General features: G+C 41.2%; 1 protein-coding gene across 1 annotated transcript in view; it reads left to right on the top strand.

Annotated features, from left to right (window-relative positions):
* jade2 (jade family PHD finger 2) overlaps nt 1-26,792 on the top strand; it is a gene marked incomplete at its 5' end in the record, with an annotated part of 113,351 nt that overhangs the window by 76,994 nt on the left and 9,565 nt on the right. Inside the window, 2 exons of the mRNA XM_015058918.1 lie at nt 18,651-18,768; nt 26,222-26,353. Of these exons, the coding sequence (XP_014914404.1) occupies nt 18,651-18,768; nt 26,222-26,353 (250 nt within the window). The remainder of the gene's footprint in view (nt 1-18,650; nt 18,769-26,221; nt 26,354-26,792) is intronic.

The raw sequence follows: 26,792 nt of genomic DNA, 5'->3' as shown, positions 1-26,792 counted from the left end.
TATATATATATATATATATATATATATATATATATATATATACAGCAGTGTTTGCTGCATATTTGTGTGTGTGTGTGTGTGTGTGTAGTACCTTTGCTGCGTTACAGGTCTTACATTTAATTCATAATGTTAAAAACTTAGATTTGAGTTGGTATTCATGACAGATGAGACGGCGACAGAACAACGATGTCCGACATCATGGTACAGATAATTACTGACATGTTACTCATTTTTACTTTACCAATAAACATAATTAAGGTAAAATGTCAGATCTTTTGTATTTATAATCGGTAATGTTTCTGCTGATTTGGTTATTTTAAAGCATGTTTGTGTTAATGCGGCTCTGCGTTGCTTCCTTCTCGCGGTCTGAGAAAGCTGCATCGATTCTCGGTGCTGCTGGCAGGATTGATCTGGACTCGGCCGCGTTTTGTCAGCTCGCCGCTGCTGGCTGTCGATGAGCTGGACGAACTTCCTTACACTTCATCTGTCTTCTTCAGGCCTCGTCCTTTAATACATCTATGAACTTTGCCTCTGTTTCTGTCACTGGAGCCACTGAAGAAAAAGAACTCAGCAATTTTAATACTAACCTCTAATAATCAGAAATTTTGTTTCAAACTTTTGACTTTTCAAACTCAGAAATTTTCTTAATTTTTTTTTTTAGAATTTAGGGAAATTTCTTTGTTTCTCCTAGAAATTTTTTTGAGATTAAAATCAAAATTTCAGATTTTTTTCAATCTGAAATTTTCAAACTCAGGAAGTTCCTTGTTTTTGGTATTGAGATTTTGGCCGTATGTCCTCCTTCCTCCTGTGTACAGGGACCCACCGTCGTTCTCATCTCGTGGTTTCAGCCTTTATTCTCGACAGTTGTTAGAAATGTTGCAGTGTTTTCAAGCTCGACCTTCTGCTGTTGTGTTTGTGTGAAGAAAATATTCCAGTCGTCTCAGGGTTTTCTGTCAAATTGAAAAATCTCCTCCATGCCACCATTTGGCATCCCGGGACGCCGACCCGATCAGAACCCGCCGGCTGAACCGTCTGTCCTGCTGCCGCTGTGAATAAATGTGTGTCGGTGCCGGAGGATCCGGGGGGCTAACGTCGGGCGGATTATCTGCCTCCTCTTCCTCTTTGAAGTGCTGCCAATGGAACGAATTGCACCGCGCGCTCCCTAATGCACTGCTGAGCTTTCTCCGTTTCTCACTCCCCTCCTGAGTGTTGCCCAGAAAAAGTCTTGCTCCTTATCACCACATTATTCATCTGATCAGTATGCAACAGGTGAAAGCCGTGTGAAGCACAGTGATTGGATAGAGAAAGCTGCTTTTATTATCATCTTTCTGCTCCACTGGTACAGACATGTTGCAACGGGGCGTCACGCAGGAAAAGGCTGCTTGCTAACCATGGCTAGCATTGATTTTAGCTCTTAAGTTGTCAACATAAGGTAGTAAATCTTAAACCTCTCATATAAAAGAAAAAGTGATGCTGAGCTTTGCTAATAATTGCCAAAAATACGACAACCAGATAAGATCAGGAAAAAGTTTTAGTTAAAAAAGATGATCAGGGCAGGGGAGTAGGCCAATTATGCTAGCTTGACTATGACAACCTTAACGTGTAGGTGGTGCTGTGGAATTCAGTGTGTTTTGGTTTAGCTTAAAACATTTTTAAAAGGCAACCTAAACAAAAACCTCCAACAGATCATGAGTAGAGCAGGAGTTTAAATTAGCCAGCCTACCACCGCTGTGTTAGTTTAGCTAGTAGCAGCGGTAGCTAGGCTACCACCGCTGTGTTAGCTTAGCTAATAGAAGTGGTAGCTAGTCTACCACCGCTGTGTTAGCTTAGCATAGCTAGCATTTTTTTGGTGTTGAGTCCTGACACATAAAGATGTGTTGTTGTCGGTTGCCATGGCAACCAGTCTGGGTGTAGCGTAGCCGAACCAGAGTGAGAAAAGAAGAATTCGAGCGGTTTAGATTTGTACTCAACGGTTTTTCTCTGTTATTTTTCCCTTTGCTGTGGCGCAGACCCACCACATAAGAATGTAAAAGTTTTGACTTTTGGTGTTTAAATTACTTTTAGATTACTAATTTCTGAAGAAACATGAACACCTTTGGGTCTGATACTGGTGGAGATATTTTTATACACATTCTGAGCAAGACAATTAAACAAAAGGACTTTCCAACCATCACCCCGTAACAGAACAATGGTGGTTACAATTGGTGTCTGAACAATGCAGCCCAAAGCAGCAATGAGAGCAAATCAGAGCCAAAAGTGTCAAATACTAAAGGCCAGCGTGAGAATATTAAACATAAACTTTGATTTGTTTTGTTGGACTGGAAAGCAGCCATGAAGAAGAAAAATGTGTTTATATTCCTCAGAGGTATGTAATAACCAGCCAAGAAATTTATTGACTGAGGTTTAATTTTCCAGTGAATACAGCAATAATGAAAATCTAACTTGTGCTTCGATGAAGTCAGAGAGGGCAGGTTTCTGCAGTAAATACTTTTATGTTGGATAATTTTAATACATTTTTGCAGCATTTCCAGCTTGGTGGAGCTAAAGTGAAGCACAGTATTAACTTTTAGAATCACATTGAAAGTTATCTCACAAATACACTTATTGCTGTCATTGATTATTTCATTTTATTTTTACAGAGAACAAACATTTTTGCACTAATTTAGATTTTATTTGGTGCAGGCCTTAAAATGTCTTAAATTAATTTAAAAAATGTAAGTTGACCTTAAATAAGCGTCATATTTTGTCAATGCAGGACTATTTAATCTGGTATATTTAGTTTTTCTGTCAGGCAAAAGTTTGAGCTGCATTCTGACATCTTTATTGTGTTCTGCGATTCAAGGCTGTTGAGGCTACCGCTAACTAGCTGCTAATACACCCTGGCTAACTAGCTAGCTAGCTTTTTTGTGTGTCATGGGAACAGATCTGCATTTGGCTGGATGATGATCATTATCGTCACTGGATATCTTCTGTTGCTAACCCAGACATCCTTAAAAAGTCCTTAAAAGGCCTTAAATCAATAAAATGTTATTAAATTCAGTTCAAGTTGGCCTTAAATATGCTAATCACAGGTCTTACATTTTGTTGTTGCGAGATTATGTAATCTTGTCTCTTCAGGCAGACGTTTGAGACTTCAGACATCTTCATAGCGTTCTGTGGGTTGATCAGTAACTAGCTGATAATTCACCTTTGCTAGCTCGCTTGCTAGTTAGCTTTCTTTGCATTCATCATGGCTAAGTGTAATTGTATCACCAGTTGGCTGGACAATGTTTTTGCCACTGGTTCAGTTCTGTTGCCAAGCCAGCAAGTTCCCCTAATCAACTCCAATATTTTTCACTTAAATTGAATTCAAGGTGGCATTAAGAGTCTTGAAAAGTCTTAAATTTGACCTGCTGAAACCTGAATGGAGGGTGAAGAAGACCTGAAGGCCAGAACGATGATTCAGTAGGAAAGCAGGTGTGAAAGAGTCTTTGTCTTGTCCAAGATTATCATTTATTATCAACTAAAACTAAGTAGTAAAAACTGAAACTGATAATCTAAAATAAATTAGAATGGTAATGAATGTGGGCTAAATGAAACTACATTCCAAAACATCCTGAAATTATTCTTTAGTCTTTTGAAATGAAGTGAAATTATTTTTTCCTTCACAAGCAGTTTGTCACGCTGCAGTCGCTCGTCCACAAAATGACGTCAGTAAAAGTTGTTTAACAATAATTGAATAAATATTTTGAAAATAATTCTGTTGCTTATTTATTACACAATCGATGTTTCCACCATCACAATAATTTGACCTTTTTGAAATCTTCACCTAAAAATGAACCAAAGCATGAAAAAAATAAAATTACTAATAAAAACTAACAAACATTAAAAATTAATTAAAATGAACTGAATTAGACAAAAAATGACAATGAATCTAAACTAAAATGAAAACCTGAACCTATGACTGTATATTTTCATATCGGTAACGGCCGTCTCTCCTTTCCGCCGCCGGTGCCGGTACCAGTACCGGTTCCGGTTCCAGTACCGGTTCCGGTGCCGGTTCCAGTACCGGTTCCGGTTCCAGTACCGGTTCCGGCTGCTGGCAGGCGCCGCTCCGTGTCCGGCCCTCTGCTCTCATTCCATAAATACTTTTCATCAAACTCGACCCGGCAGGAGAAGAGCAAACTAATGAAACGCAGAGCAAGGAGATGTTTTCATTATTTCAGCTAATCGGCTCCTTCTCCCTCTTCCGACCTGTTTGACGTCCAACAAACGGTAAAAACCAGAGAAAAGGCGGCGTTATGAAGTATATAAAGAGGTAATCATGGAGTCCACTGAGGGGCGAGAAGGAAATCTGCGTTGAGCTTTCAGACGTCTGTTTGGAAGCAGCAGGTAATCTTTGTTGGTACACCGTGTTCAGAGGGAAGAAAGCTGCTGCAGCCTTGGCAGCAGGTTACAATTTCACAGCTTGTTTGCTTTCCACAAAACTCCCCTGGTGCTTCTGTTCGAAGAGAACAGACGAAGTCTGGAGGCCAAGCGAGACCGTCTGGAAAACTTCAGCATGTTCAAGCTGGAGATGGAAAAACAGGAGATAAAGTTAATTAAAATACATCTGGAGCCAAAAAGACCAGAAATAAAACTTTTTTCTACTCTGTTGAACAGGATTAGTGGACTTACACCGATTCCTGTCGGGTTCAGAAAAGTTTATTGATTTTCATCTCACACAGGCCTGACACAATAAACAATATGTAAATTAATCAAATGATAAATTAAAACAAGCTCAATAGTTTCTATTTGCATGATTTTTCATTTTTCTCTTTCTACCAGAAACTGGATGATAAAAGTTTCCAGTCTGGAGTTTTGGGCCAAACAGCCTTTTGTCTTTGTGGTTTTATTTAAAATGTCTTCTGGTTCCAGTGTTAAATGTTCATTAGGATTTAAAGTTGGTTGATCTTTGAGAATATGTTTTACCATTATTATCATTATTTTACTGGAAAATGTCTCAAAACAACAATATCATCATTTATCGCAATAACTTCTGGGACAATTTATCGCCTTGCAACATTTATCGTGACATTCCTGGCTTCACATTTTGCTCAGTGTCTTGAGAGAAATATTTATAAGCTTATAAATATTTATATTTATAAACGACTGAATGTTTTCAGCCAATAATTCCTGAATATTGATGACAAAGTTCAGCTTCACTGGCAGGTTGTTTCATTTACAACATGGGAAAACGTCTTGGTGTAAATGAAATAATCTGCCAGTGAAATTGGAACATTTTCATCAGTAAGAAGGAATTATTGACTGAAAGCAAACTCCTGTTTGTTGCTTGTAAGTTAGTTTTGTCTTAAATCAAGTGAACTAAGATATTTGTTCTAGAAACTAAAAAGGTTTGGTTTCTGCAGTGTGTGCAGGAACAAAAGGAGCGTTGACCGTCGGTTTTTAAGGAGCTGTTAACTCATTCCAAGAATAAAATGCACCAGAAGTTAGAACCTCTCTCTATTGGCCAGCTGGCTCCAAGGACCTTCAGGATTCGTCATTCGGATCATCTTTGCTGGTTTTTTCCGAACATGCTGAAGCAAACCCGTCGACCCGGTCGTTGTACGCTCGCCCGGCCGCTCGCCTGGCATCGGACCACCTCTGCTGTTACGCAACGCCAGCTGGGGTCAGAAAGAGGACGGCGGTTTGGAAACCCTCTGATCCGTCACCCGATGCTCTCCGCTGTGCTGACGCTTCACCTAAATGCCGGGTCGGCTCTAAACCCGCGGTGCGAACCAGATGATCTCCGCCGGCCGCAGAGCCATGCGGTTCTTCCACGCAGCGCAGCTGAGGTTGTTACTGCGGGCCAGACGGAGCGAGTCCTGCAGCAGACGGCGCTCCCTGTTGGACCAGCATCAACCTGGCTCCCAACGCTAAGCCTGGCCCGCAGGCCTTCCTCTCCAGGCTGCTAATCCTTTCCAACTTGCTTCAAGTTACTCAGAGACGTCCAAAACCAGTTGCTTTTTCTGTGTAGTCAATAGCGACTCTTATATCTCAACATTCAACAGGCGGATTAATGGTTTCACCAGGTCTCTGTCGTACGCTCAGGACTGACCGGGAAGTGGGTTCAGATTCACTCCAGATGTGAAGCGAAGTGTAATGTGACCTCCTGAGGGACGCAGTCTGTGCTCGGCATAATAAGCTGTTTTCTAAATAAACTCGTACAGTGAGAGCTTACAGCCTCTCCGCTGCAGGAGTTCAGCAAATGTTCACGTCTGCAGGTGGATTCTCCAGAGATTCTCTCCACAAGTTGGAAAACCTCAGGATTATTGCAGTACAAGATATATAGAGCTGAAAAATCCTCCGGCAGAACACCGACTGCTCCGTCTCTGCAAATAAAACGGTGACATGCTGGAACTTCCCCAAGCGCTGAAGCTGACGCCCCTTTCATGAAGTCCTGACTCTGTAAAGCACGAAATAATGTCCAGATAAACGTTTACTCCGAATCCTTTTCACATTTAGTCCAACATGAAGTTGTTCACAGCTGCTTGGCTTTCAAGATGCTCTGAAGCTGAAACGATTAATCGGTTTAATCATGATTAATCAACTGATTTAGTAATTAATTAAGTGCTAACTGGAGAACAAAACTCTTTCAGCAGCCATTGTACAGCGAACAGAGGGAAAAACAGCTGACCAAGTGCTGAAGGTCAGCTTTTGTGTAGATGGATTGAGAGCTAAACGGCTCTTTGGATTACTTTGGTTTCAGACGTTGCATAAAGCAAAAAGTGAAAACGTTCCAGGAACGTTTATGCAAAGCTCCGCATGTTTAATTTAAGTAAAAAGAAGACAAAGCTGTTTGAAGTGCTCCTGATCTCCAGAACTCACCTGCAGGCCTCAGCCCGGCTCTTTGTCGAAGTCAACCTGCAGTTTAAATGATTAAGCTTCACCTAACTTCAAAATGTCAGTGGTGAAGCGAGAAGGCTGGTGTCTTTGATCTGCTTTCTCGTCGCGCTGCCTCGGTCTGGGAGCTGAAGGCGAGAACAGGCTCTGCTGCGTCGCGTAGCCTGCAGCTCCGTTTGCTCTGCCAGGAGCCGCCTGTTGAGAACCTCTGCTGCTTCAAATGCTGCGTGGAACCGAACCCTGAGGCGACAAAATGCACAGAGAGCTGATCCTTTGGCTCACGCCTTTGATACTGCTGTGCCACAAGGTCACAGAGCCGCCTTCCAGGTTACAAGGAGAGATCACAAACGCTTAATGATGCCACTCAGAGCACAGAGGGAGAGCTGGCTCATACAGCAAACCTTGTTTTCCTTTATGAGGTGGAGTTCATATATTATTATTATTATTATTTACATCTGCACAGTAAAAATGCCAGTGTTGAATTAACAACAAGTCAGCTGGTGTTAAATTCAACAATAGAGTGTCACATTAACATTACAACGGTGTTGGTGTGAAAATATATTAAAAGTAACACCAGTGTAGTGTTGATCACAAAACATAATGTGGTGTAAAGTAAATAATTGACCCACAAGGTGTCGATATCAATCAAATCCAGTGGAAAATATTCAAAACAATACACAGAAATGGAAAGTTTAACTTTTCTTAAACCCATTTCAGTATTACAGACCAACGTTTAACAAAAAAATGGGTGTCAATCTTTTAACACTTTCAAAAGTGTTACTTTAACACCAGCTGACTTGGACACATATAGACACTTTGGGTGTTAATTCAACACGGGCATTTTTACTGTGTGGAAAGTTCTCGCAGCACTAGAGGGCAAAACGACGTGTCGCCTTTTTTAGTTGAACTGAAACACATTGAATCCTGCAGCACATCTACATGTTAAGGTTGTCAAAGTCAAGCTAGCATAACTGAGCTACTTTCCTCTGACTCGCCGTTTCCTTCCAGTTAAAACCTTTTCCTGTTGCCTGGTTCTCGTCGTGTTGATAATCGCTACCAGAGCACTGCGTCCCGTTCTTTAATATATCAGACATACGTTAAACGTTTAGTGTTACGTTCACAGCTTGCCCCCATCTTAACGTTTGGCCACGCCCCTAACCGTCTCGTGGCTCCGCCCACTTTGAAAAGTGCAACCCGACTAATTCTGACAGTGAATCTGGATTTCTTTATCCCTCCTGCTGTCGCTCTGACAACCTGTTCACTTTTACCAGGTGTTTGTTTTTCTGTTTGTGGTTTTGGTCATTTAAAAAATGCATCATCAGAAAGATTAGAATACAAACCTAGAATAAATAACAAAATCAGGTAAAATAAAATGTTTCTAAATCAGTTTCTTTCAATAAAAAATGTCTGAACAGAAGCTGCAGGTTTGAGTCTGAAGGATTTCTGGTTAAAACCTGTTTGATTCTCATTCACTGGGAGAAAATCCAGAAATTTTACTCAAGTAAAAAGTACAGCGTGTAAACTTTTTGAAATAAAAAGTTACGGTAGTAGATTAAACTAGTTACTTCCAAACTGATCCCGTTTCCTGATCCTGCAGGATTTCAGGAGGTTCCTCTACAGAGACGTCAGCCTTCAAACTGTCGCCTTTTCCTCTTGCATTCTGAGTCACGGTGATATTTCCTGACATTTCCTCCCACCAGCTTCTGTTTTGGTGAAAGGGCAGAGCGGGCGACGTTTCACCCAGACAGTGTGGTGGACGGCCGCGGCACCTCACTCCACGGCCCATTTTACCAGCTGCTTCTTCAAATCCCAATTTGTTAAACAGAAAACTTCAGGATTCTTTCATGTCCCACTAACCCCCCCTCCCGATCCTGTTGCCCCTCTGATATGAAATAAATATGAGGCAAGAGACGCATAAATATTTATAGCCGCTCCGGCTCTATAATTCTGCAGTGTGTTGTACTCTGTGTGCGTGCAAACATAGATGTGAGGTGTGTGTGTGTGTGTGTGTGTGTGTGTGTGTGTGTGTGTGTGTGGGGTACATATTTTCAGACCCTTGGCCGGTGCAGGTGCCAAGGCTGCTGCAGAGATAAATAATTCACTGGAAGTTAAACCTTGAATTCACATCACTTTGAAAAGACAATAGGAGCAACATGGCAGCAGAGCGCGCACACACACACACACACACACACACATGTTCGACACAGATGGCCTGCCATACAATAATCATGCATGAAAACTGAGATGTGTTAACATAAATATGTCGTTAGGAATATAATATGAGCTCTAAAGTTGATCTGTTTTGGGTTTTATTGTTTTGACGCGTTTCCGTTTATTAACCATTTATTGACCAGCTCTTGGAGTCTCACACACACACACACACACACAGGCTCAGTAGCTAAGTTACACACAGACAGCGCTGCATCAATAAGTAATGGGGCAGACAGAAGGACCCCCCTCCTGGTTGACCCAGGCTTTTAATATTTTACAGAAAGGTCTCAGAAACGCTCCAGCTGACACGGCTCAGCATAAAATGTCTCTTCACTGGGCCTGACGTCAAGCGGCGCCCCCTACGGTCCAATGTAATATCTGAGCCCGTCCACTCCAAGAGTTTTCCTAAAAATTGAAAGGCTTTCTGCAGAGTTCATCTGAATATTCAGGGAGTAAAAAGTGTTTTTCAGATGATTTCATCTTTTAAAACTGCAGTTTGTAACTGTCACCATGTGGTAACAGTTTATGAAACAGATAAAAATGAATTTCCCAGAAACAACCAATCAGAGCCAGGAGGCGGGTCTTAGCGCTGTCAATCATTCTTTGTGTGACGCTGCTCATCTCTTGCAGCTAGCACAGCTTGTCCTGAATGCTAATACTAGTTAGCTTAACCACTGACGATGGCAGATAAAAGGTTTTCCTGTAACGGTACTCAGTTGGTTGTTGCTAGGCAACCACATGCTACCCAGCAGGTTGTTGCTAGGTAACAGAGAGTGAGTGAGTCAGGCTGCGTTCACACTGCACCCTGAAGTGACCCAATTCCAATCTTTTGGCCGTAATGCGTCCGGTATCCGATCTTTTCATGACAGTCTGAACAGAACAGGTCCGATTCTTTTCAAATGCGACTCGGGCCACTTGGGTATCCGATACTTGTCCGATTCACAACGTCTAGGTAGCATTCATCAGACCTGAACGTCACCGATACTCGACAAAAGTCACTATTCTGCCTTCTGATGCACAAGCAGGAAGAAAATCAGCAGCAATGATCCTCCTTTAAAACGAGGATGAAGTTGTTAACTTGCTGCTCCGGTCGGACAACGTGTAGCTAAGCTCCACCGTTAGCCTCCATGTTTACTTCCAAACACTGAGCACTTCTTCTTGTTATGGCGGTCGGCAGAACAACGAGGATGCTGATGTTATTGCGCCCTCTACTGCGCATGTGGGACACGTTCAGGTTGTTTCCCCGTTCACGCTGCAGAACGTTTATCTGGAAGTGTGAACGGCCGCGGAAAAAAAATCTGATTAGCTTAGCTTGCTGAGCGGCTAAGGCCTTTCCTCTGCCTACATCTCCCAGAATGCTGTGCGGTTAAATATTCTGCTTACTGATATTGATCACATATATTGTTATTGACTTATTGTTCAGCCCTAGCTTAAAGTTTCATATTTAGTGTTGTTGCTCTGTCTCAGATTAGACCATCGAGGCGTCGCTGTTGTTCTGAACTCGTTTGGTGTTTTGGCTCCAGGCCTGTTGGTGAAATGACTGATGCTAAAAGTGAGACGGCCATTCGGGATCAGAATCAAACTTGTAGTTTTTATTTAATTTTTAAAGTGCAGCGTTTAATCGCTGTCCAAACTGTGTCGGTTTCAGGCTTTGAATCGATACCAGATGACCACTTTAGATCCCATAAACAAAGGCAGACTCTTACACGCATCAAAGCAAGATGCTTTAAAAGCTAAGAACACAAACTAACCGATAAATTACCGACATGCGCCTTATTCCAGTGCAACTGTCTCCAGTTGAAATACAAGTGTTGCCAGGGAGCCGCAGCCGTTTATGGCTGTTTTCTAAAGGCAGTTCTGGGAAGCTGATGATTATTTGCTGGAATATGAGGAGCTTAAAAGTTACTAAATGAAGCTTTTATTAGACAACATTATTTATTGGAAAAGATTTTTCTCCTCGTAATGAACTTTGCTAAATATACTATTTCAGTTTTGTGTTTCAGGTCGTCTTATTGTAGCATGATGGCATATTTTACACGTGTGTGTGTGTGTGTGTGTGTGTGTGTGTGTGTGTGTGTGTGTGTGTGTGTGTGTGTGTGTGTGTGTTTACTGCCATCTTTTAATCCGACTGACTCTTCAGATCTGTTTTTAAGTGTTTACCAGCCTGACTTTGTGTTTTTGTGGGTTTAGTGTAAAACTGCAGCTTGTCTTCAGTGTGTAAATCCAAAGCACAATAAATTGAAGTTAATTGGAAAGGTTGCAAAGATTACAGTCAGCTGAGTTTTCACCGCTGCTGCCAGTAAACGCATCACTTCCCAAATGAAGTTTTCACTCCAAAAAGCTTTTTGATGATGTTCCTCATGCTGTAATATTATCTAAGCCAGCCTCTGGAGCCATTAGGAATGAAACCTCCCTGTTGAGCTCGCTGAGCTTCTGCAAACACATTCCTGAGACGTCCGCTTACCCCTCACCGATCACGTAATAAAACTCAGCTAATTAGGCTTTACACCTCGCTGTGTGGAGCCCTTCTGCTGCCGAATGAGTCTGAAAAACTTTCTCTGCAATATTTCAGCCAAGAAAATGACTGAATTCAACAAACACCATGCAGAAGGAAACTTTGGTGTTGGTGTCGTAAAACTGAGGATCTGTTGGGATTTTCCTGAAGCCACTTTTCAGTTTGAGAGAAAAAGTTAAAACAACCAGTGAGAAACAGCTGTGTGGATAAATCAATAAACCAATCAATCAAGTTTATCTGTACAGCACATTCCAGCCGACAGGCAGTTCAAAGGGCTTTATTGGTGCCAAAATCACCATCAAATATGTTGGTCAACGTTTCATTTATTATGGTTCAAACGTAACTAACCAGGTGTTGCTCGGCTAAGCTAACACAGTGGTGAAAGATTAACTACAGCTGCTATTAGCTAAGCTAACACAGTGGTGAAAGATTAACTACAGCTGCTATTAGCTAAGCTAACACAGTGGTGGTTAATTAGTTAATTTAAACACCTGCTCTACTGATTATCTGTCAGAGTTCCTGTTTAGGGCTTTTTGTTAGTTTTTTAACTGAACAGAAACTAATCCTGCAGCACATCTACATGTTAAGGTTGTCATAGTCAAGCTAGCATAACTGAGCTACCTCCCTCTCCCTTGCTATTTTTTTATTCAACCTTTTTCCTGATCTTGTTACCTAGTTGTGTTTTCAGTATCACAGCTCTGCGTCCATCTTTCTTTCATATATCAGGTGTACATTTAAGATTTAGCGCGTTATGTTCACAACTTAACAGCTAAAACCAATGCTAGTCATTGTAGCAAATTGCTTTTTGGCCTCCAGCAGGAAGCGGGCTGGATCTCTATGGGACCAGTTAGCATAAACTAGCATCTCCGCTGCATCTCTTACTTTTGTTCTGGATTTTAGTCACATTTCACCAGAACAGGAATCCTCTCTGGGACACAGAACCCGTTTTCTTCCTGAACTCGACATGTTTTCAGTTTTTTCATAATTGTTTGAGATGAACGCGGCACCGTCCGGCATTTGGGATGAACTTTGTTCACATTTTGATGTCATTTCTTGTGACGTTTCCTGAAAACATCCACATTTTCAGTGTTGTGAATGAACCAGACGCTTCAGGCGTCGTCATCTGGGCTTTCCCTGAAAACTGAATGCTGCAGTAATCTTCAAAGTTTTAATAAAATCTCTCGTATTATTCTGGGATTTAGCAAATGGAAGTATCTGGTTTCAGATGTTCAGCAGCTCCTCTTGTTATTTTACTTTACTTAGCGCTTTCAGAAAATGCAGTTCAGTTTTTAAAAGAAATAAAAGTGTAATTTCATTATTACAGTACTTGGCATTAAGCCTCCTTATTGAAATTCAGATTACAGTGTGGACTAGTTTTGTGCAAACCTCACCTGCAGAGAAAGGATTTTGTTCTCGTCTTGCACAACAATCGGTTCTTTAAAGAAGCGTGTCTGGAAACTTCCAGATGCTCATACAAGCCTCTTCTTTAATCCTGTCAGGGTTTACGCGTTCTGCATGCACACAGCCAATCCACGCCGTCTGGTTTCATTGTCAACTGAGATTTTTGGAGACAATTTAATCCTTCCACAAATCCTGTTTTGTTTGCGGACATGAAAGGGTTGGCCCAGTAAAACCTCAGTCCAATGAGGATGAGTTCTTAGGAGTAATGAGGTTTTCATCACTGGGATTCGAGCTTTTAAATATTTACTATTAGATGTCTCCACACACTTTCTCTGCATTTTAATGAGTCTGTGTGCAAATGCCCTCCATCTCGACACGGACTGAGCATGAAGACTTTATAAGGAGGAAAGAGAAGTAAGACAGGTGAGAGAGAGGAGAGGGAAGGAAATTAATTCAGAAAGCAGCAAGAGGATTAGTTCACGTTGAAAAAGAAAACTGCATAAAAGCCTGTGTGATTCTTTAGGAATGAAAGGGGCGAGAAGAGGAGAGTTTGTGTCACAAGGTTTATGCAGAGTTTATTGTTTTGGCAGAAATCCAGACTTCCTCTCTGGATTCCTTCAGCAGGATGTCTGAGTGTGTTCATGCAGCGTGTGCACACCTTTCATCTGCTCCTGATTTATAAAGACGATACTACAAAGAAAGAAGTTAATGAATCAAGTCTTACTGTCCTGAGGAGTTCAACAGGCTCCGTTTTGTTTCTGCTGTTATCAAAGTCTGTAGAGGTTTAAACACCATCAGTTAGCATGACAGGTCATCATTTATTACCAGGTTAAAGGATGCAGATGAGAGCAACACTGCCTGGAAACGAAGAGCATGGATTGGTCACCGCAGCAGCATTTGGATCCTGTTTGCCTTCGTGATGCTGGTGGGATGCAGTGTCGGTGTGTGTCGGTGTGTGTTATTGAAATCACTTTCTTGGAGCTCTGGCAGCAAAGCCTGGGGCCGTTCTGCAAATTTGAGGCCGATGTGGTCCAGTCAAATCCTCTGACTAAGCCGTGCCGACGCCCCTCAGCTACGATCTGTCCAGGACAATAATCCACTGCCTCACTTTGAGACCTTTGCACATGCTCCAAAGGCTCCCACTGTTTCATGTGCGATGGAAGTTAATGTCACTTTTATTTCAGTCCTTGAAAACCCTTGAAGTCACCAAACAGATTCAAGGTATTTTATTGCCATCGTGAGTTTTTATTGCAGCCGTCCATCCCTGTGTTTCCAGGCCAGAGGGAAATGCAGAGAATCGTTAACGTTTCACGGTTCGGTTATTCATGGAAGATTTGCCTATTTGTGGATCTTTTATAAACCACATTAAAACATTCAAAAGAAAATGCGGCTTGGGAAGTTGAAATATGAAGGCACAACATGCTAGCAGAGGGGATTCATGTTTATAGCTGAAGGTTATTAGGTTTAGGGGCGTTTGGAAGCTTCATTTTGCAGCTAACCTAATATTAAAATTTGTCTGATCTTGAACATGTGGACCCGTTGCAGCGTGACGGCCTGCTAATGATGACTAGCATTGGTTTTATCCGTTATGAGATTTATAACACGCTAAATCTCAAATGTATCCATGATATATAAAAGAAAAAGAAACGCAGTGATTTGCTACTAATTGTCAACGCTACAATAACTAGATAAGGTCAGGAAGAAGTTTTAAGAAAAATATCAAGGGAGAGGGCAGTAGGCTAGTTATGCTAGCCTGACATGTAGATGAGCTGTGGGATTCTGTGTTTCAGTTCAGTTAGACAATAAACTAAACACCAACTCTGACAGGTGAGCAGGTACTTAATGCAGCGGTGGTCGGCTAGCTAATTTAGCTTAGCTAATAGCAGCAGTAGCTAATCTACCACAGCAAGAACTTATTAATAATTGTAAAATAAACATTTAGCAAACAAAACTGTAACCAGCTGAATGTTCTGTTCTTTTAGAAACGTCTGAGCGTTTTTTGGAGTTGAATCCTGAAATATCAGCAGTGCTGTGTCAGTTGATATGGCAACAAGTCTGTGTGTAGCGTAGCCGACGCAGAGCGCGAGAAAGAAAGGAGAAAATGAGTAGCTGAGTTTTTCTACGTCATTTTTCCCTTTGCTTCGGCGCACTTCACTAAATTATGAAGAATCGTCTTTTGCGCTCCAGCGTCGTCACATATGAGAAGTTTCTGTGTCCATAATGACAAAAATGCAAGAATCAGTAATTTGTAAAGGAAAAATGATTTAGCTCAGAACTGCAGGCTCTTCCACAAACGGACTCGCCTCCAGTTCTGTCTGCAGGTTTACGTCTGCTGATGCGTGGAGGCTTTTATTTTTATGTTGGTTTCAAAACGTCAGTCAGATAGAAGCTAATCTGCTGTGATCCAACATGGCACATCCACAGAGTGCTTCATTAAAACACACCTGTGTGTGTGTGTGTGTGTGTGTGTGTGTGTGTGTGTGTGTGTGTGTGTGTGTGAACATTCAGGCTTTAAACACATTAAAGGTTTTCACTTTGGAGCAAAACAAATATTTTAAGCCCCAGTAATGAGGGAAACGGCACATGGAGACAAGAGGCCGAAGCTGAACATCTGCTCTCTGATTGGTGGGCGATGTTGCCATGGATCCCCCAGGTGGGCGGGGCTAAGGCGACAGCAGCAGGAGCTAATAAATCATGTAGTTTGTGTGTGTTTGTGCATAAGTGATAGACTTTGGAGTGTGGGCTTGATTATCTGGCGGCTGTGTGTTTCTGCACATCAGCTTCATGAAGCTTCAGTCGGCTGAATCCTTCGCTGCTCTGACCCACTTTCCCCGTTTCCTCCCTTCTCCCTCGCTGCCTCTTCTCCATCCTCTCTTCTCCTTCAGTCCACTTCTCCTCGCTCCCTAATGCCCTCCTTTATTTTCTACATGCCCTTAATCCTTTTTCATGCGTATGTCTCATATTAGGGCCAAATGTTTATTTTTAATTTGCATTACGTCTGATTTTGTTGCTCAGCTTCAGGTCAGATTAAAAACTCCCTCTGCTGCTGATTAAAGGGAAACAAGATTAACACTCATCCTGATTTAAGTAGAAATACTGAAGCTGACCAAATCTGTCATAAACTGACAATTTATCTAAGGAATACATATTAATACTAGTGATATTTAACTGTGGTGTCATTTACACCAGAGTTTATAAAGTCGTTTGTTGGGTTTGGTGGATGTTTGGCTAAAGAAGTTTTCTGGTTCATTGTTGAGTCTGTTACTCATCAGCTGCTTCCACCCAAATCTGTTTGTTTCAATCCTTATTTTTACCCAAGACAATATGAAATTATTAGTAGTTCTGCATTGTACTTTAATTATGCATCAGCATAAATGATTCTTTATTTCAGTAAGGAATCATTTATTGCCGATCAATCTGGGAACTTTGGTGTTGCCTAAAAACACAGAGATAATTAGAGTCTTGCCAGCATTTATAAAAAATTTATAAAAAAAATTAATTTAGAAATAAATAAAAAAATGAGCTACACATCAATAATACTGATCTGTAGCTGCCTACTTACTCACAGTACTGTGTGTGTGTGTGTCTCTCTCTCTGTGTGTGTGTGTGTGTGTGTGTGTGAGCAGTCGATGCTGGTTGTTAGTCGATATACTGGAAACTCAGAGGCTCAAATCAATTGACAGAAAAACACAGAAAGTCTTTCTTAGCTTTTTTATTTCCTTTCTTTAAATATAATTAGTTACTTTTTGCTTATATTTCTACTCAAGACAGAAACTTCTGAATATAAAGATTTATTAGCTGGTTTGCAGAAGCGTAAACAACAGACAGTGATTAGGAACGCGTCTGCATCCAGTTTGTCTGATAATCAGAATCATTTCTCAGTTTGTTTTTAACCTGTTTGTAAAATAGGAATAAAAATCAAATCTGTGATTTTATGGAAAACATTTCTATACAACCTACAAAAAATTGCACGACTGGCTGGCGATATTTTTCCTTCCTGTTTTCTTTGCTCTTCTTCTCCAGCCCAGGTATGAACTTCCTGTTGAACCAGGAAGTGATCCAATGATCCTGGCTGCTCCGACTGATGGATCAGAGTTTTTAATTGCAGTTTAAATCTCCTCAAACAGCCAGCGGTCTCTGGGATTTAACCAGCTTTATTTCCTGCTAACTGCTAGCATGGTTAGCTTAGCTTGTTTCTATCATTCCTGAATGAAAACAGAGACTCTCTTCTTTCCTCTCGCTCCGTTTCTCCTCTGCTGGATGTGAATCGGCACTCGCTCTGTGTCCTAATCAAAGCCAGGCTCTGCACATTGTGTCCCAGTTGGGAGCTATTTTTATCTGCGGTGTGTTTCTGTGGACTGGATCCGTCCGGACCGGCAGATAGAGCGTGACCCTGCGGCGCCCCTCGGCTGTTTGGACAAAACAATACCCGGATAAACCCGATCAGAGATCAAAGATCGATCTGTATCAGCAATGTAAACTCATACGATCCATTTCTGTTTATACTGGCCAGAATAATATTAAAATGTTGAATTTACTCCAGTTTAATTCTCTCTGTACTAAACAAATAACTAAACAATCATAACTGTTTAAAGTGCCTGTATTTAGTGATGCTCTGTAATAATTAAATCAACCCATAAAATAATTATTGTGGAGCTGCTGACAAACTCCAGAAATCATTTTTTCCATGTTTGGCTCCGTTTCTGATTGTCTCCATTAGTTTGGATTCGTTTCTCATTTCCTGCTGAAGCAAAGCAGCAACAGATCCTCTGAACGTCTGCATGAGCTCAACCGAAACGCGATAATTCAGCCTCCGGTTCTGACCTGCAGCCAGAAACATGCAGCCATGACGGCGTCAGGATTCCTGCTGAAACGAGTCGGAAAAACCACCACATGCTCGCAGTCACTCAGAACAGGAGCAGGAAGCTTAGTTGGTTTTTAAAAACTGATTTATGTTGGCAGATCGACATGTTGATCACTTATGCATCATTAACATCAGTTTCTTAAAAAGGTCTATATTCAGTTGTAAAATATGGATTTTATTAAACTTGAATCATTTTTGGTGTCGCTACTTATTTCCTAATATTAAAAATCTGAATCATCCACGTTTGTCTGAAATGACATTAATATCAGCAAAGACAGAAATCCAAATTATTTCTTCACCTTCTGCAGTTTATTTTTAGCCAATTGTTATAAAAAAAAACACAATTAGAGAAAAAACTGTATTTTCAATGAAACAGTAAAAATGGATCCACCTTTTTGCACTTTTATGAGGAATATTAAATTGTTCTACATTTTTTCTAGAAACAGGAAATGTTGGGCATCAAGTCGACTTCTGGATAAAAATCACTGGATGTTTTGCTTTAAAATGAAAATAAAAACCTGATCAGTAAAAACAGAAACTTTGTGTCATATTTAGTTTAATTTGCTTGAATCTTTTGTCAGTGAAAATTCACCTGCAGCGCGAAACAAGCAGCTGTTTACTTCGTTTGTTTTTGTCATAAAAAACAAGAAATAAAATCACATATGCAGTTATAAGCTGCTTGCTTTTGCCTTGTTGAATTGAAGCAGAAAATTCTACCAATCTATTGTCTTACAGTGTTTTTATAGATGAGCCGTCCGTGGTAGAAAAAGGGTGACTGTGCCTTTAAATGTGCTCCAGGTGCGTAACCTGTGCTACATGGTGACCCGGCGGGAGAAGATGAAGCTGACGCTCTGCGACCTGCAGGAGAAAATCTTCCACCTGCAGATCCAGCTGCTGGAGGAGGAAACGGCTGCAGGTGAGAGCCGAAGCCAGCGTGATTATCTGAATGTGCTTTTCCTCGTGATGAAGTGAGTTTCCACAACAGAATCACGCTATAGACACCAGGAACATTGCCTGATATTTTATTTCTCTTAAACAAACAAACATGATTGTAAAGGTTTAGATCAGGGGTGTTCAAAGTGCGGCCCGGGGCCGTTTGTGGCCCCTGGTTGGATTCTGTGTGGCCTTCCAGCACTTCTCCGATTCCTTTGTTTTTATAATGGAAAGTTTTTTACTTTTTCTTAAACTGAAACTGTAAAATACAACAGATTGCTCTTGCTTTTATTTTTATCTCACATCTATTGACTTGGGCCACCCATCCACTACATTTGGCTAAAAACAGCAAAGTTTGTCTTTTCAGTACTGGGAATAAATTAAAAACATTTATAGACTTAAAAGACAGGAAAATAGCAGAGCTGTGCTGATCGATCGGCCACCGATCATAATCAGCTGATTTCCGTTAAAAAGCGTATGATCGGTGATCGATCGGTGATCAATCACCTGCATCTCCCTCCTCGGCCTGCAGCTGCTCTCCTGTTTCCTTCTCACTGCGGAAGTGAGGAACTTTAACCGATTGGGGACGTTTGTGAGGTACGGTGGAGAATCACCTGGGGGTGAAGCACGACACCCCAAAGCACGATTTGATGTGTTGATTGATACACATCGAATCTAACATGGCATTTGATCGGTGATCGGCAGCAAAAACTGATCAGAGCGTCCGTAGAAAATAATGAACCTAAATGCTAAGTGACTGAAAACTTTCATTAAAACGTAAAACATTACATGTTTCATTTACTGTTTTGCAGCTAAAGGAGAAAAACTCAGTCATATTTTTGGGTTTTAATTTTGGCCCCTGGATTCATTTTGGCACAAAGCAGGAAACGGATATTAAATATAGTCAATTTGTTAAAAATCTGATTGGGAGATTGATTAGTTCACCGCCTGCAGTGATGCATCTATGGTCGACATCGATCGATTATAGAAGCTGATGGAAGCAAAGAGTTTACTAACCTATGAAAGAAACGTGAATCATGAGACTGAAAATGACAAGAAACGGAAAATAAAATTAGTTTTACTGCTTTAGGATCAAAATGATCAACACTGGAAAACTCAATCAATCCCAGATATTAAAATCATCAAACAGATCCATTTATATTTGCCCATCTGGCCCAGTGAGACGCAGCTGGAAGTTTTAAACTTAATAATTACAATAATGATATTTGAAGTGGAGGAGGACGAGTGTCTGTGGTGAAAACAGAATGAATTCGATGAAAAGCTCCAGAGAAACCCACCGGCTTCTGAACGATTCGTTAAAATCCAACAGGAAGTCGAGTAACGACCATTTTGTCGTTACATGAAACATATTTTATCATATTTTTATTATTATTTACTGCGCCTGCTGAATGACGGCTGTTTGGTGATGTGGAGCCTCTTCAGCTGGACGAGTCGCGACCCGCCACTGACATGGGCGAAAGCTTGTTGTCATGGCAACCCCACTAAACGGTAACGACGGTGAACTTTCGTCTGCGGCGCTCTTCATCCTCCAGGAGGGCGGCGCACATCTACACGCTCAATTAAATCAAATACAAACACTTTTACTCTCCCCCCCTTTGTGTCGCTCAGGAGCTCACTCCCAAAGGCACACACACACACACACACACCCTCACACTCTCACACACACAGACACACACTCACATACGCACACACTCACACACACTCACACACACAGACACACACACACACACACCCACACACACACACACACACACTCACACACACACACACACACACACACACACACTCACACACACACACACACACACACACACACACACACACACACACACACACACACACACACACACACTCTCTCACACACACACACACACTCACATACGCACACACACAGACACACACACACACACACTCTCTTCCAGAGCTGCTGACTCAGCAGATTGCTGCCATCAGGTAGCAGGAGCTGCTGGCACTAAACAGCCATATCTATTCACACTGCCACAGGAGTTAGATTAGAGCCAATAGCTGGTGTGTGTGTGTATGTGTGTGTGTGTGTGTGTGTGTGTGTGTGTGTGTGTTGTGATAAAGAGCAGCAGAGTGAAGAATGAGCTTGTCTGATAGAATGATTTGTCATGTAACTCACCATCTTTCCCCTCCTGTTTTCTTCTCTCATCCTCTAATTATTTTTCTCCTCCATCTGTTGCTGTGATTTTCTCTCATTTGCAGAATCCTCCTAGTATTTATTTTCCTCTTTGCAGTTTTATTTTGGCAAGAAAAAGACGGTTCTTTAGCTTGTTTGTTCTTTCACACAAACCGATAGATGCATCAGTATCCAGCGATGAAATAAAACCATAACTAATATTTTAGCAAAATAAATGTTTCCACCAATCGGAGCAGGATGGGAATCTGAAAGATGAGCAGGTTAGGTTAGATCTACGGCCGATACAAAATATACAAAACGTTCATGTTTTACAGTAAATTATCAGTTCTGCCTATTCTGAGCAGTTTTAGGGTCTCTGTCACTTTAAATCCAAACAAGCTGCTGCTGGCCACACCCCCAACTCAACGTTTACACTCGCACATTAAAATGGCTGCAAACAGATGCACAATTATACAACCGTACATCTTTGAAAAGCATTAGTGGAGCCTCCTGCACAGCCAACCAAAATGCAGCAAGTGGTTTCTGGATGATGAGTCAACAACTAAAGTCTTGTCGTGTCCAGCAGCCATTGTACAGGACATAAAGCAGCAAAACCAGCTGACCAAACACTGGAGATCAGCAGCATGAAGCTGCTCGCTAACCATGAGTAGCATTGGTTTTAGCTGTTAAGTTGTCAACATAACACGCCAAATCTGAAATGTTCGCCTGATACATAAAAGAAAAATAGACGCAGTGCTTTGATGCCATATGTCAACACTACGACCGCCAGAGAAGGTAAAGAAAAAATAGCACGAGGAAAGTAGCTCAGTTATGCTAGCTTGACTATGACAATCTTAACATGTAGATGTGCTGTGGAATTCTATTTCGGTTCCGTTAAAAATAAAAGAGGTGACGTCAACACCAACTCTGACAGACCATCAGTAGAGCGGGGGTTTAAAGTAGCTAATCTACTACCTGCTGTGTTAGCTTAGCTAATAGCAGTGGTAGCTAATGCTTAATATGCTTATTATTCACTGCACTAACTTAATAATCCTTACAGCTCCAGGTTTCATTTAGCTAGTGGTTCTACTTCAGCAGCGTTGGACACGCGCAAAACTTCCAGATGTAAACAATAAGATGCAACACGTCTTTAAAATCAGTTTCCGAGTGGATCTTTTGTTTCCACATCTCTCCTCTCACCTGCTCAAATCAGAACAGTTGACCTTTGACCTCCTGCGTGTCTCTCATGCTGCCCCGTCCATCATCCACACTCGGCCAGGCTGCCTCATGTTGGGGTTGCATGAGTCACGCTCTGAATGGTTAGCATGTCGCTAACCGTTCAGAGTTAGCGACATGCTAACAGGAGGCAGAACCGCTATAAGGCAAACGGCTGGGCAGAGAAAAGTCCCTGCAGCTCCGACTCAAACATAAAACATTTAGATCAAATACCAATCAATGAGCTGAATACTTCAGTGTTTCAAAGCTTTTAAACAGTTAAAAAAAATTATTTACCTTTGTGTATGTGGAGAATTAGCAAATCAAGATGAAAATAAACAATTTAATTTCTTTTTTAAACAAGAAAATAAACATTTTATTGCCTAAACTGCGATAACATCGTTTAGTGAACAGTTGTAGCTAAAAATCCTTCAAACATCAACATGTGAAAAACTCAAACCTTCACATCCATACAGTGTGGAGCTGATCTGTTTATGTAATTAACCAATTATTAATTGGATAGCAAAAGGTGCTTAATAAAAATTATTTCATTTTTTAACAGAATTTGAACCAAAAAAGCTGAAAGTGTCATTTCAGAAGTTCTGGTCAAACAGATTTACCGACCATCATGAAAATGTTTACATCTTGTCCAGTTTGCCTGATTTTCTACTCAGTGTTTGAGTCTGTACTCCAGTTGATGATTAATTACTAAATTAGTTGACGATTATTTCATTGATCGATTTATCACGATTAATCGTTTCGGAGCAGTTGCTCATTGAAGCACAGGATGTTTTCGACTCGGCGTGTTCCTGTTAAATTTGTGCAGACGCAGACTGGAGGAGTTATTGTTATTCAGAAAGCGCTCCACATTTATATTCCAGCTCAGAGCCGCCGGTGACAAGCTGACAGTGGTTCGTATCGGCCTCTGATCCGCTTTTAGCAAGTGGAAAAGTACGAGTTTTAAAAATACAGCGAAGAGGAGGATGGCGAGGGCAAGGAAGGTAATGAGGAAGAAAAGAGACTGTGGAGGGAAAAGTAATGAAGTTCAGGCAGGAAGGAGGAAAACAACTTTCAATGCACTAATGAGCTCAGGTAAGAAATGCGCCACAATGGCTGCACGCGCCGCAAAAACAGAAAATTAATCACACACTTCAGAGATAAACCCCCCGGTGCCGTTTCTACCTCTAAACAAGAGAAGGAAGGATGATGCTGCAGAGGCGAGAGGCGAGAGAACGGACAAAAGAGAATCAGAAAAGGCACTTTTTTTTTTTTTGGATAGGGGGGGGGGGGGGGGCGCTGGGGGCGTTTACTGCTGATGCTTGGATTTGTGCAGAGATTACAACCTGCAGGGGAAACTTTCTACACTCTGCAGCGGCGCCTTCAGCTGCCCTTGAAAAGCCCAAAATTAGTTTTCCTCCTTTTCTAAAAGAACAAGATCAGATTAGGAAGAGCAGAGGAACATGTTGGAGATTGGAAGATTGTGATCTTTTTAACAAAAAAACTGTTTCCTGGGAGATTCCCGGGAGTTAACTCTGCAGGTTTTCCAGATTATTTTATGTTTCTGCTGAACCAGGAGAGATTTGGTGGACGTACCTGCAGCGATTCCCAATCATTTAGTAAAAATAAAACAGCATTCACCTGAAACCTTCACTCAAGTTCAGAGTGACCTTGAAGCAGCAGCAGGATTTACACTCTCCAGTATTTAACAATAACTTTCCTCCATCTGGACAGAAAAAACCCAAAAACAGAACAACTCTTCACATACAGAGAAAAACTTCACTTTGATAGTTGGTATTTATGGAGGTTTGGATGTTGAGACTTGTCTAAACATCCTGATAGACACGTTGTCTGTAAGGAGCCACTGACAACAAAACCATTTACATTTAAAAGCTGCTGTGCTTTCACTCTGTACCTAAAAACATTTAATACATCCGTCTCACAGTGTTATGAAATCCATGGCATTGCAGCGTGTCGCTGTTTTTATCTGTAGTAACTGGGTCAAACGGCGACGCCATCTAGTGATGTAATCAGGGTAAGTCAAACCGTAAACGACTGATTAGGAGTCAGAAGTGGAGAAACAAAAGGAAGCTGAGATTTGGAGGAAAAAACTTGTGTACACAAAGTGTTACATGGCAGACAATTTACATATAAGTCCATATAAAATCCACACCTTACACTGATTAGATTTCTGTCCTTTGGAAAATGTCTGACTTCTCTGAGCCGCTCACGGATGGATCCTGGAGGCAGAACCGGTGAACTGGCCGCCGCAGCCAGGGAACGAGGGAAACATGGCGGCGCTCTGCGAGGGCGACAGCGCGTTTCCACATCGTTTCCCTCCACGCTGTGGCTGCAAACATCCCCATGTGTTTCTGCTCCATGTGGAGCTCAACGACTGATTCCTCTCTCAATAATACAGTAGACTGCAAAAAAATATATTTTATGATTGAAAGAAAATGATTCTGTCCCTTTTGTTGCTAATTATTAATTTAATTTTCTGGAACAAATGAACTTTACACAGAACAAACATGAATAACTTGTCACATAGTGAGAACTTGCAACAAGCTTTTCTCGCCGTGTTATTGTGTTTTACAGTCGGAGCCATGACGACGCAGAGAGAACATCGTTTATCAGCTTTAACTGAAACTTTGGGTTTGCACAGCAGAAAAAGCAGATATAGGATTCAGTTAGAAAGGTCCATTCATTTTTCTAAGATTCACAACTTATTAAAATGTGCATGAATTTAACACACTGTTTAATGTGTTAAACAGTGACTCTTCATTAAGAAACGTTTTAACAGACTAAATAAAACTCTAAGCCACTTTATTGGCAAATCAGTGAAATGTACTAAAGTGAGGGTATGCTATTGTTCCCTCACCAGAAACATGCCTGAAGTGTTGCAAATCCTTTCGTCTCCATGGAAACCAATCCCCCACTCCACCCCTCCAAACTAGCGGCAGCAGCAGTCAGCAGAAACCTGGTGGAGCTAAATGTCTGCAGAGCTAATCATACGAGCTGCTCCTCACTGAAATGCTCTAATAACGGCATAATGGAGGAGCGCTGCTGTAAAAGAACAGGAGCTTCTTAAAGAGACGGCGCATCTATTTGATATATATAAAGCATTTTTATGTCAAGTAACAGTTATTTGATTGTTCTGTGAAATGTCACATGGAAAACAGATAAAACTGCCCCTTTAACATTAACATGTTTAAATTGTATATATTATATTATAAATAAGGGCTTAATTCTCCTCTGCTTATTGTTTTTGTCCTAATTAAAGAAGTTAAAATATTGTAATAAAGGGGTGTCCAAACTTTTGCATCGAGGTCCAAAACCCCCAAGCAGAAAGTAATCAGGGCCAAAATTTTACTTTTTTTTCATGTAAAAATGCAAAAATTCTTCACCTGCACATGTAATATTTTACATTCATCTTTATATTTACAGTTATTCAACTTTGTATTTAGCATTTTTTAAGCTATACAATGTTTTTATTTTAATCTCAGCAACAAAAGTAAAACATTTCTTACATTTGCTGTATTTAGACAAATGTAATGGATGGTTTTGGCATGACTAATAACAGTAACAACAACAACAACAATAATAATATTAATAATAATAATAATGCAAACTCAAGAAAAATTCGGTTTGTAACTTTTTAGTTTATTTTCTGTGGCGAATTTAAATCTTCTTAAAAGGAAAATGTTAAATGTTGGATGGCCAAATTTGTGCCATTCTTGAATTGCCACACAAAATAATCCAAAGGCCACAAATGGACAATAACTAAAATATTTTCACAATGTTGGTGCAGAAGGAGCATTTTTGTCGCCCAGGGCTGACGGCTCAGACACAGCAGTTAATGCGTCGCTTCTCCCAGATGTAAACGAGGCTCTACTTGACAAATCAAACGCCGACAGAAAAGGAAACCAGATTCTGATGAGTGTGCAGCTTCACTTCAACCTGGAATGATTCGGTTCCCCAGGCTGCTACTTTCCAGCTAAATCTACCTTAAACTGAGTAGATCAGCTAAATCCCTAACCTGAGCCCGTCTTCTGTCTCCCTGCAGAGAAAACCCAGAAGGCAGAAAAGAGGAAGCAGGATGGAGTGAAGGATAAAAGGAAAGAGAGAAGGAAGCATGGCACCAGCAAGAAAAAGGAGAGGTGGAAGTCGGAGAACGGCTCCCTGCTTAAAGAGCTAGGTAAATGTGGGTGGTTTAGTTTTTACTAGAGTTTCTTATTTCTGCTTGATTAAAATATTTCTACACATTTTAACGTGGAGCAAGAACTCACAGCCGAGTGAGATCAGAGTAACTTCAGTTACTTTACAGAGACCCGGTGGGAAACAAGAGTTAGGATGATGGTCGAACTGACAGAAAATAATTTCTCAAAATGAGCCGACAACTTCAACAGCAATCAGTTTCTGACAGGAACGTAAAACCATGAGATTTAGGCTGGATTCACATCGATCCGACTCCGGTCTGCTTCGATCCGCTTAGACCCGACTCCGGTCCACTTCGATCCGACTCCGGTCCGCTTCGACCCGACTCCGGTCCACTTCGATCCGATTAGACCCGACTCCGGTCCACTTCGATCCGACTCCGGTCCGCTTCGACCCGACTCCGGTCCACTTCGATCCGA

Source organism: Poecilia latipinna, unplaced genomic scaffold (genome assembly GCF_001443285.1).
Source record: "Poecilia latipinna isolate Pla-1442-1.1 unplaced genomic scaffold, P_latipinna-1.0 Scaffold1585, whole genome shotgun sequence".
NCBI lineage: Eukaryota > Metazoa > Chordata > Actinopteri > Cyprinodontiformes > Poeciliidae > Poecilia > Poecilia latipinna.
The sequence above is the reverse complement of the archived record's forward strand: the minus strand, read 5'-3'. Positions and strand labels throughout refer to the sequence as shown.